General features: G+C 40.2%; 1 protein-coding gene across 1 annotated transcript; it reads left to right on the top strand.

The window, feature by feature from the left end:
• Positions 1–7,745: 7,745 nt before the first annotated feature.
• On the top strand, positions 7,746–8,687 carry LOC102842982 (olfactory receptor 1468-like). The gene has a single exon (XM_006862860.1). It carries the CDS (start codon positions 7,746–7,748, stop codon positions 8,685–8,687), a length of 942 nt encoding a protein of 313 aa, XP_006862922.1.
• The last annotated feature ends 2,853 nt before the right edge of the window (positions 8,688–11,540 follow it).

Below are 11,540 nucleotides of genomic sequence, written 5' to 3'. Positions count from 1 at the left end.
AGGCCCTCTCATCCTTGGAGGAAGCTGTTAATTCTTTCAGGGATATGGGGACAATTGTGGGCAGAGTGGCCCAGTGAGCGCCCAGTGATACTTGAATGAAGAACCGGTGAGAAGATGCAGCAGCCACCATGTACCCCTCCCCTGCAGTACCCAAGCCCTCCCACCCACTGACAGGGAACCCCTTACCCAAGAAAAAGTCACCAAGGGAATTTGGGAGCCATTGTGAATATGAGCCAAAGCCACACATCCTGATAATATGTTGAGGGCATAAAAGGGAAGGGACCTTGAGGATAAGGGTGCAGCCTTGGCACCACCCTGGTTCTGGAAGTATAGGCAGTCCTCCCCTGTGGGTGTAGTGTGGGCCAAGCTGTTCTGAGGTGGCAGTGGGAGAAGGGGAGGCAGCAGTGTCAGGTGACTTCAGCTGGGACCAGGCAGGATATTCACAGTACAGATGAGGAGGTGAGGTGATATGTTACCCTCCGTTATTGCAAACAACACCCATTTTCACATAACAGCCTGATCTTTGAAACCTAACCACGCTGATACATAAGGGTTGTGGGATGACACCAACAGCATCATACAAGAAAAATGAAAAGGTCATTAAGAAGGCAAGAAAGAAAGAAAAGATCAAAATGGATGTCAGAAGAGACTCTGAAACTTTCTTTCCAATGTAGAGATGCTAAAGCAAATGGAAGAAATTAGGAGGTGAAATAGTTGAACAGAAAATTTCAAAGGGCAGCTCTGGAAGACAAAGTCAAATACTATTGTGAAATGTGCAGTGAACTGGAGTTAGAGCACAAAAGGGAAAACACGCTCAGCATTTCTCAAGCTAAAAGAACTGAGGAAAAAGTTCAGGCCTCGACTTATAATACTGAAGGATTCTTTGGGCAAAATATTGAATGTTGCAGAAAGCATAGAAAGAAGGTGGAAGGAATACACAGAATCACTGGGCTAAAAAGAAATAGTTGATGTTGAACTGTTTCAAGAGATAGCGTATGATCAATAGCCAATGGCACTGAAGGAAGAAGTCCAAGGTGCATTGAAGGATTGGCAAAGAACAAGATTCTGGGAATTGGTGGAATACAAATAGAAATCTTTCAACAAACTGAGGCAGCACTGGAGGCACTAACTCAACTATGCCAAGCTAGCCTACCTGATTGGAAGAGATACAAATTTGTGCCTAATCAATCATTGGACAATATCACTAATATCACATGCAGGTAACACTTTTTTCAAGATTATTCATAAACAGCTGTAACAGTACACTGACTGGGAACTGCCAGAGATTCAAGCTGGATTCAGATGCGGATGTGGAACAAAGGATATAATAGCTGATGTCAGATGGATCTTGGCTGAAGCAGAGAATGTTTACCTGTGTTTATTGACTATGCAACGGTTTTTGACTGTGTGATTTATGACAAACTATGGACCACGTTGAGGAGTTATGAGTATTCAGGAACACTTAATTGTGCTCATAAGGAATTTGTATATAGACCAAGAAGCAATAATTCGAACAGGACAAAACCAGGAAAGGTGTGCTCCAGGACTGTATTCTTGAACCAAATTTATTCTGTCTGTATGCTGAGCAAATAATCTGAGAAGCTGGATTATGTGAAGAAGAACATGGCATCAGGATTGGAGGTAGACTCATTAACAACCTGTGATGTGCACATGATACAACCTTGCTTGCTGAAAATAAAGAGGATTTAAAATATTTACTGATGAAGATCAAAGACTACAACCTTTAGTATGTGTTGCACCTCAATGCAAAGAAAACAAAAATCTTCACAAATGGAGCAATAAATAACATCAGATAAATGGAGAAAAGACTGAAGTTGTCAAAGACTTCATTCTGCTTCGATCTACCATCAACACTCATGGAAGTAGCAGTCTGTTGCAGACTGTGCAGAGGTTCAAGGCCCTATAGGCCCGAGTTTAACAGATCTAGCCACTTGGCAGTTAATAGCAAATTGTTTTTCATCAAATTGTTTAGTCATATTTATTTAATTCCAAACATGAGCCCTGGATGTCCACAGAGAAATGCAATATTCCCCTAAGTTTCTAAGTTCAAGATTTTCCCCCTAGAACCAAGGCAGTAAAACTTCCTCAGAGGACGGACAAGGACAGGTTTGCTGGGATTAAGCAGGGAGGCTCTGGAGAGGAACTGCCTGGGGTATATTCACTTGGGGTGGAGCGGTAAATTCTGGGAATATGGGATTAAGGACAATGGGGGCAACTCCCTCGGACCACCCTGGGTTCAATCAGTTTGATCCAAGTGAAGGTTAAACCCAGTAAGGAAGAAAGGAATATTGGTTTAAGTAAGGTTTACTGGTTTAACTTATCTTAAAGATTGTCTTGTCTGAATAATACCATTCTTCTGTAAAGATCCCTCCCAGCTTGGTGTGAAGCTCCTCCCCTAAATAAAACAGAGGCCCGGACCTCCCCAGGTGTGCATTACTGGTTGGAAGGCATGGAGTAAAGATTGAGGTGCATTACTGGTTGGAAGGCATGCAGTAAAGATTGCAGGGCAGTGAGTTGCTGCCTGCAGAGGCCATGATGCCTGTAGTCCCAAGCCTGCCCACCAGTGATGTATCCACCCTGGCTTTGGGGTGCCTCATTGTCTCCCTTCTTCTGTTTGTCTGTGTATTCTTTTGCTATCCATATCGCCGCTGGATCTCCCCTCCTCGTGAACCAAATCCTCGTGAACCTCACCCCTATTCGAGGTCAGACCCCGACAGCAGTCAAGAAATAAAAAATATGTAATACATTAGGCAAATCCACTGCACAAGACCTCTTTAAAGTGTTCAAGAGCAAAGATGTCAGTCTGAGCACTACAGTGCACCTGGCCCAAGTCATGATCTTTTCAATAGTCTCATATGTGTGTGAAAGTTGCACAGTGAATAAGGAAGACCATTGAAGATTGATGCATTTGAGTTCTGATGTTGTAGAAGAATATTAAAAGGATATATAGCTGTTGTTGTTAAATGCCATCCATTGAATTGGTTCTGACACATAGTGACCCTGTATAGGTTCTGAGTTGGTGAGTTTGAACTGCAGACCTTGCAGTATTAATCTTGGGGTCGGCAGTTCAAACTCAACAGCTGCTCCTCAGAAACCTTATATAGGGTCGCTATTAATTGAAACCAACTCGACTGCGCTTAATAACCAGGGTAAGTAAAATATATTGTTACAAAATCACCGAAACCTATATTAAACAAAAACATCAATATGTGAATCTATTGTTTTGAGACATACCCTCCATCTAGGTCTGCACACTTCTAAAGATAATGTTTATGTATTTCTGTTTCCCGAAGAAATCTGAGTTCTTTGATTTACACCACATCAAAATGGCAATTTTAGCATCCTCTGGGAACTCAAATCATATTCCTTTGAAATGGTCTTTGAATTTGGGCTACAAAAAGAAGTCTTAAGAGGCAAGATCAGGATTGCAGGGTGGATGTGGTACGGTTTCCCAAATAAATTCTCATAGGATAACCCTTGCTAAACTTGAAGAATGAGAAAGTGCATTGTTGTGATGGTAAAAATTCCTTAACACAACATTCCTTGCCTTTTAATCACTAATGCAGCTTTCAATTTTCTTAAAATTTCTTCCTAATAAGCACGCTAATCCTCCTGTGCCTTTTGAGAAAACCTTACATGATTACTCCTTTGGAATCCCCAATATAAAAAGTCATCGGAACCTTCTGAAATGCCCTTTGTACCATGAATTTAACTGGCCTAGCAGGTCTTCTCAGAAGCCATTATTTCAATTGAAAGGCACCCACACAAGACTAAGACAAATATATTACTGAAAAAAAAACGTGTCTACAGGAATCCATTGATCACACAGAGGCATGTCTGAACACATTTTATTTGAAATAAACTGAATGCATGAACTGAAGCCCTAATAACAACACTTTTTGACCTACTCCTGTAAATGTGTGTGTGTATGCATACGTGTGTGTGTATGTATATAATGTTATTGTTGTTGTTAAGTGCTGTTGAGTCAGTTCCAACTCATAGCAACCCTGTTTCCAAGGAGCAGCTGGTGAACTTGAACTGTCAACCTTGCAGTTCAAACCAACTTTGCAATCCAGTGCGTGCATTAACTCACAGCGCCACACCAGGACTGTGTATATATGTTGTTGGTAAGTGCTGTTGATTCTGTTCTTACCCATAGCTACCCTGCATAGGGTTTCCTAGGAACGGCTGGTGAGCTTGAACCACTGACCTTGAAGTTCAAACTGACTTCGCAGTCCAGCGCATAAACTCAAGTCAGTTCTGATTTCAAGGAGTGGCTAGTGGGCTTGGACCACAGTCCAATGTGTATCATACAACTCCACACCAAAACCTATTATATGGCTATATATGTTGTTAAGGAGCTCTGGTAGTGTAGTGATTATGAATTGGGCTGTGAACCTTAAGGTCACTACCAGATGTTCAATGGGAGAAAGATGAGGCTTTCTGTTCCTGTAAAGATATACAGCCTCGGAAACCCTATACAGGGTCGCTATGAGTTGGAACCGACTCCGCAGCACATAACCACCACCACCATATATGTTGTTGTTAAGTGCTCTGCAGTTGGTTTTGAATCATAGTGACACTGTATACAGTTCCCAAGGAGTGGTGGTTGGTTTGAACTGCCAATCTTATCACTTATCCTACAGCAAAACATGAAGTTTTGTAGGATAAGTGCAGTGCTTATCCTACAGCAAAACACCAGGAACCCATATGTATATGTATGTTTTTAAATCCTAGGAAATCAGTAAATACTAATATATCCCACTAGGGAGGATTTGGTCCAGAGAGAATGGGATTGAGAATGGTTTGTAATAAAGAGCCTAGAGGATTGTGTGCTGACCCTAGGGTGATCCTTTTCTAAATCCAGCAGCAGAGACAACACAAACAGTTGAGGTTTAAAGTCATATTCTAGTCTTGCTTTCTGCCTTTTTCTATATTAAGAGGAGGAATGGTTCATATCCCTGGCTGGAAAAAAAAAATCACTGATTTTTTTTTTTTTTTTTTAATGTGGAGGTAGTGGAACACTTTATTTCTGGAACAGTCACAAAACATCTGGGTAAGTTTGTCTAGAGAAGGACCTCAACCCAAACACAGAAACATTTGTTCCTGACATTCACTGCAAAAGCATTGTACCAATTTACTAACTTGATGTAAAGGTTGAGACACTGAACATAGACATTTCCTTGGTTGCAAAATATAGTGCCATCTTGAGGAAAACAAATGAGAACAGATAGTTAAATGGTGCTAGCTGGTACAGCACCTTGAAGGTCAAATCAGAAATGTGGAATATCCAACTTTGCTAATTCAATCTGCATTTTTAAAAGCCTAGATTACATGTACATAATAATATGTCACTTTATTATTTTCAGTACACTTTGTACGTATGAAAAGGCTAAGTGTTGTTCAGCAGAAGTCCCAACAGACCTGATCCTGCCTGATTTGTAATTAACACATTTATTTGTTAGTATGCAAATAATTACTGCCACAGTACTTAAGGAAAAAAAATGTACGTGTTCTTAAATAAGTACAATGTTTCTACTGCAATATAGTTTGATTTGTCATTAGTGTTGCCAAACTCTTTTTTTTTTAACAGAGAAAACAATGTTAAATAGCAAACCAGCAGAAGACCACGAATTTATCCAATAGAAATCCAGTTGCGTTAGACTTGAAAAGTTGCGTAAAGATACTTTGAGATTAGATAGCAAGTGTGTAACATTGATTTCAGAGTGGCATAGATAAGGTGTAAATTGGAATAAGCAAGGTAAAACTTCCTATTTGTAAAATAATTTGCTCTCATTTGTCCCTATATAGATGTGACAAAGAGGCTTTGATTCAAAGTCCAGCTCCACCATTTACTACCTCTATGATTTTGGCTGATCAAGGTATTAGGAACTCCTCTCTTCATTTAAAGAAGACGTCAGAAGCAGAATACTGACAATATAGCATAATAGTTAAGCAAAAGGATCCTGAAGTCAAACTAACTGAGCTCAGAAACCTGACTCTACTACACTGCCTATGTATTAGTTTGACAAAGTAATTTAACCTTTTGAATCTTTTATTTTCTAATCTATACACTGTTCATATTATTAGTTGTTGTTTCTATTCTTACTGTTAGATACTATTGAGTTGATTCCAACTCATAGAGACCCTGCACACAGTGCACAACAAATGAAATACTGCCCAGTCCAGCGCCATCCTCACAATTGTTACATTTGAGCCTATTGCTGCTGCCACTATGTTAATCCATCTCGTTGGGGGTCTTCTTCCTTTTTGCTGACTCTCCATTTTACTGTGCATGATGTCCATCTTCAGGGACTGGTATCTCCTGATAACATGTCTGAAGAATGAGCGACAAAGTCTTGCCATCTTGGCTTCTAAGGAGCATTCTGACTGTACTTCTCACAACACGGATTTCTTTGTTCTTCTGGCAGTTCATGGTACTTTTCATACTCTTCTCCAACACCATCTTTCAAATGCACTGTTCAACTTGCACATGAGGTGATTGAAAATATCATCTCTTGGATGAGGCACAGCTTTGTTCTCAAAATGACATCTTTACTCACTAACACTTTAAAGAGGTCTATTACAACAGATTTGCCTAATGCTTCCGTGAGTGTTGATGATAGAGTCAAGCATAATGAAGTCTTTGACTATTTCGATCTTTTCTCCATTTATTATGGCATTATTTATTGGTTCAGTTGTAAGGCATTTTGTTTTCTCTACTTAACGCCTAAGATTGTTGTGAATGTTTGATAAAGTAATCTAAGCAAAGCACTTAGCAGAGTGACTGAAACATGGTTGTTGTTTTTTAGGTGTTGTCGAGTCTGTGCACAACAGCATGAAATACTGCCGGTCCTGTGCCATTCTCTCAATGGTAAGCCCACAAAAAACACTAATTCCTAAACTCTTACCCTCTGTGCTTTCATTATTTTGGATAATGACCAATCAAGTCTATTTAAAAAGGTCTCGTTAAGATTATTAAATATGACCTCCATATTGCATACTTCAACTAGCAGCATGCAACGCAGATGGCCACACTCTCATTGAAATGTGAAAACTGGGAAATATTCAGGAAGATGCAAAGAAGAAACTAATTCCTTGGAGGAGAAAACTTGGAAATGAATGCTGGAAGGGGACAATGGGGTCTCGGTCCTTGAAGTACCTAAAAAGAAAAACCATCGCATGAGTATTTTGGATTCTCACTGGCCCAAAGACAGATGCTGGTTCAGATGTTCTCTGGAGGTTTCTTTTTGCCTTTGGAGTCTGCTAGCAGTTACTGTTTGTGCAGCAATAACAAATACAGTTGTGAACACTTACATGTTTCTACAATCCTCATAATAATACTGTGAAGTAGATTTTGTCTAAATTTTAAAGTTAATTAAACATGCTTATAAAAACACAGATAACAAGACCATGAAGATAGTAGTAAACCAGAATATTCTTTTTTATTTTATTCACTCTTGCATAAATTCAACCAATATTTATTGAGCACCTTCTATGTACCAGGCACTGGTATACTAACAATAATCAAAGCAGATAGAATCCCTGCTTTCATGGATCTTGTATTTTAATAGAATATGACCCATGTTGTCTGGTTCCAAAGCCTGATCCTGTCTTATAATCTAATATTGTGTTCCCTGATTGGACTTTGTATCATGTTACCATTTTACACTGAAGTAGTTTTTTGTTTTTGTTTTTTTTTTTTCCCCAGATACAGCAGAACCATGCACCAAGATAACCAAACTATGATCTCTGAATTCTTTCTTCTGGGACTCACAGTTGGGTCTAAACAGCAGCAGCTTCTCTTTGTGCTTTTTCTGTGCATGTATCTAGCCACCATGGTGGGAAACTTACTTATTATCCTGGCTATCAGCAGTGACCCTTCTCTCCACAGCCCCATGTATTTCTTCCTTGCCAATCTATCCTTTGCTGACATCTGCTTCACTACCACCACAGTCCCCAAAATGTTGGTAGACATCCAAAGCCAGAGTCCAACTATCTCGTTTGCAGGATGCCTTACACAAATGTATTTTTTTATGTTGCTGGTTGACCTGGACAATTTCCTCCTGTCAGCAATGGCATATGATCGATACATTGCCATCTGTCAACCATTGCACTATACTGCGTTACTGAGTCCCAAGCGCTGTGCCCTTTTGGTACTGATCCCGTGGGTCATCTCCAACTTTGTTTCAGTACTGCATCTCAGTATGCTGAGCCACTTGTCTTTCTGTGACCATAGAACAATTCTACACTTCTACTGTGACCTGGAATCTGTTTTAAGACTTGCTTGCTCAGACACCTATAGCAATGACTTATTGATCCTAGTTATTGGCGGAGCAGTCATCTTCATCCCTTTTACTTTCATTCTTGTTTCATATGCCCTTATTGGCAGCATTGTGTGTGGGATTCCATCAGCCAAGGGAAAGTGGAAAACGTTCTCTACTTGTGGTTCCCATCTCACAGCAGTGTCCCTTTTTTATGGGTCCATCACTGGGGTCTACTTTCTTCCTGCTTCTTCCTACTCAGCAGAAAGGGATAAGGTGGCTGCCATCATGTATACCATCGTAACTCCCATGATGAACCCCTTCATCTATAGTCTAAGGAACAAAGACATGAAAGGGGCACTGGGAAGACTACTCAGCAGGAAAAACTTTTCCTGGAGATGATGAGCTCTGCCAATAGTTGCTGTTGTTGCTGTTAAGTGCTGTTAGAGTTAATTCCAACTCATAGCAAACCTGCATAGAGTTTCTGAGAAGCTGGTAAGCTTGAACTTCCAACCTTGCAGTTTAAACCAACTTTGCAGTTCAACACATTAACCCACAACACCACACCAGGATTATAAATTATGCCTGCATTAACTACTAACTTGATGAACATATAGGGGATCCACAGTCACAGACTACTATCCTCCTTAGCTGCTTTCTCCCTATCCATTTCCTGACCCCAATGCAGACTCAAGACAATAAATGAGACTCACATCCCCATAATGTGATGTATGCTCAACCTTGGAACAACAGGGCTCTGTGATACAGGGATCGAGGCATAGTCTGAATGGGTAAAAGAGGGGAAATAATGTTAAGATGTTAGTTTGTCTTATGAATGTTGGTTTCCCTAGCATACTACTGTAAAATAGACTCTTGAGTGGGATAGAAATGAATATCGGGAAACATGATTTACAAAAACCTTGTAAGCCTGTCTTCAGCCTATAACTGATTGGCATACCTAAAAGGGGTTCTAGAACTTCCCCAGTGAAATAGGCTTCTGGCGGAGACTTTGTATTATATAAGACCTTAGGTGAAATCTTGAGCCCCATCCAGAACATTCTGAGGTGGGACATTCCCACTAGAAAGGACAAGCAGACCAGCCTGGTGCAGCTAGAGGAACAGAAGATACTTCTTGAAAGAAAGACCAGCAGGAAAAATAAAAAACAAAAACATCAGTCTGATAGGCTACTACAAAAACAAGCAAGTTGTTCACTGGGGAGCCATCAAGGCAAATAATCAAGTTCCTTCAGGACAAATCCCACTCCAAGATTGAAGCTCAAAGGGAGCACATGAGCAGGCATGTAAGCTTGCTGGTGACCACATTGGTCTCCTGGTGAGTGGAAGAGGGGGAAAGGCAGCAATGAAAATATGAGCTGAGTTCAACAACAGTCCATTGACTCCCGTTGACCTGGAGATGAGAGAGAGGAGAGGAAAGTCTTGTTGGTCCGAAGTGTGGTAAGACTTGGGGACTCCTGAGCCCATGTACAAGGACATAGCCAAAGAGGGCTAGAGTTCAGAGCGAAGTGCCCAGCTGATATGAAGTGAGAGGAGAAGCACAAGAACACACAAACTTGCAGATAGTACTCATTTGACCTAACCTCGATGGCTTGATAATCAGAACTCAAATAGAGGAAGATAAAGAAATTTAATAAAGGAAACAAGTGTAAATTTCTACAATTTGGTGAACTTGACCTTTACTTATGGATGTAGTACCTCAAAATACCAACAGAGAATGAAGGAGTCTTCACATCAGATATCAATCCTATCCCCTCTGTACACAGGGTTGATAAGAATGAGAAACTTAGACACTAGCTACCTAAAATGGGAGGGGATGGAATATAAAGGCACAAAATTTTCAAGGCTTACAAGTTTTTTAAGAGGGAGTTTAGTTTCACAGTGTGCAGGGGAGGTAGAATCTTCACTGAATAGTTTTCATCTTGTCTAGATGGGTCTGGTAAAAGGAGATGGGGATGAGATTCTTATGATTCAATAGTGAGTAATTGTTATCATTACTAATTGTGACTGTCACAACTGTAAAGGTAGAAATTTTATAATATAAAGTGGGGAGTAGTTGATCTTACAGCCCAGGAACAGAGAACCCTAGGACCATCAAGCTTCCACATGAGCAGAATGTTGCACCCTATCTGGAGAAGCAGCGACCGACACCAGAGATGGAGGCAGAGATGAAGACATAGAGAGAGAGAGCAGCCGAGAACTCCAGATTCATGGAAAGAGAAAGGCTGTGCTGGTGGCCAGGAGGCAGGCTTGCAGAATGTGCCCTTTGGTTGTTTAAATGATTATATATTCCTGAGTGTTTTTGTGTACTACAACAACAGCAACAGCAGCAAAAAACACCCAAAAACAGAGGCAATAGAAGCAAATACTATTGAATAGTGATACATGGAGGGGATTGTAATCATTGTAATGTTATGAAATACTATAGGATGAGTGCAAAAGTGATGTTGACCCATGTAAACTATCACTCAATGCACAATAAAAGCTTTTTAAAAAATGAAACAAGGTAGGGAGGAAGAAAAGAATAAATGGAGAATTGATGACGATAGCTCAGAACAGCTCATAGATAATATAATAAAATACACAAACAACATAAAAACAAAAACAAGTCTCAAAATAATCCTTTGTACTAAACTCTATACCATTTCCATGTATTAAATTAGACAGGAAAAGAAATACAGTCACCAAACTGGTTCTTTTTTGCATCCTTGATCATAACTGATGCTTCTTATTACTTCTACGGAGAACGTCCATTGGTAGAAACAGCAACACTTAGAATTTATACACACACACACTGTAGTCTATGGAAATATAGAGATACCATCTTGGAATAGAGTCCTGGTATGGTGCTGTGGGATAGAGCACTGGACCTCAAGGTTAGTTTAAACCATAGGTATACGGGATTGCTGAGTTGTAACCAACTCGAAGACACTTAACAACAATCACCTTGGAATAGGGAGCGCCATGGCTCCAAATGATCGCAGTGGTTCCATAAGGATAAACACTGAATTGTGAATCACAAGGTCCATGCTCCTCTGAAAAAAGATGAGGCTTTCTGTTCCCACAAAGATTTAAAGTCTCGGAAACCTATGAGTCGGACGACTCAATGGCACTTAACAACAACCTTGGAATGTAGACTACTGTGAAATATAAGAATGTGGATCTTTGTTTTTGGAAGCCTGGAACACACACCATCCTTCAGATCCCATCTGTAAAACAATGATGAAGTTTGTATGTAAT

Source organism: Chrysochloris asiatica, unplaced genomic scaffold (assembly GCF_000296735.1).
Source record: "Chrysochloris asiatica unplaced genomic scaffold, ChrAsi1.0 scaffold00051, whole genome shotgun sequence".
Lineage (NCBI taxonomy): Eukaryota > Metazoa > Chordata > Mammalia > Afrosoricida > Chrysochloridae > Chrysochloris > Chrysochloris asiatica.
The sequence above is the reverse complement of the archived record's forward strand: the minus strand, read 5'-3'. Positions and strand labels throughout refer to the sequence as shown.

Excerpts from the sequence above, each read along its gene's own strand:
- LOC102842982 (XM_006862860.1), top strand. The coding sequence starts at position 7,746 with ATGCACCAAGATAACCAAACTATGATCTCTGAATTCTTTCTTCTGGGA.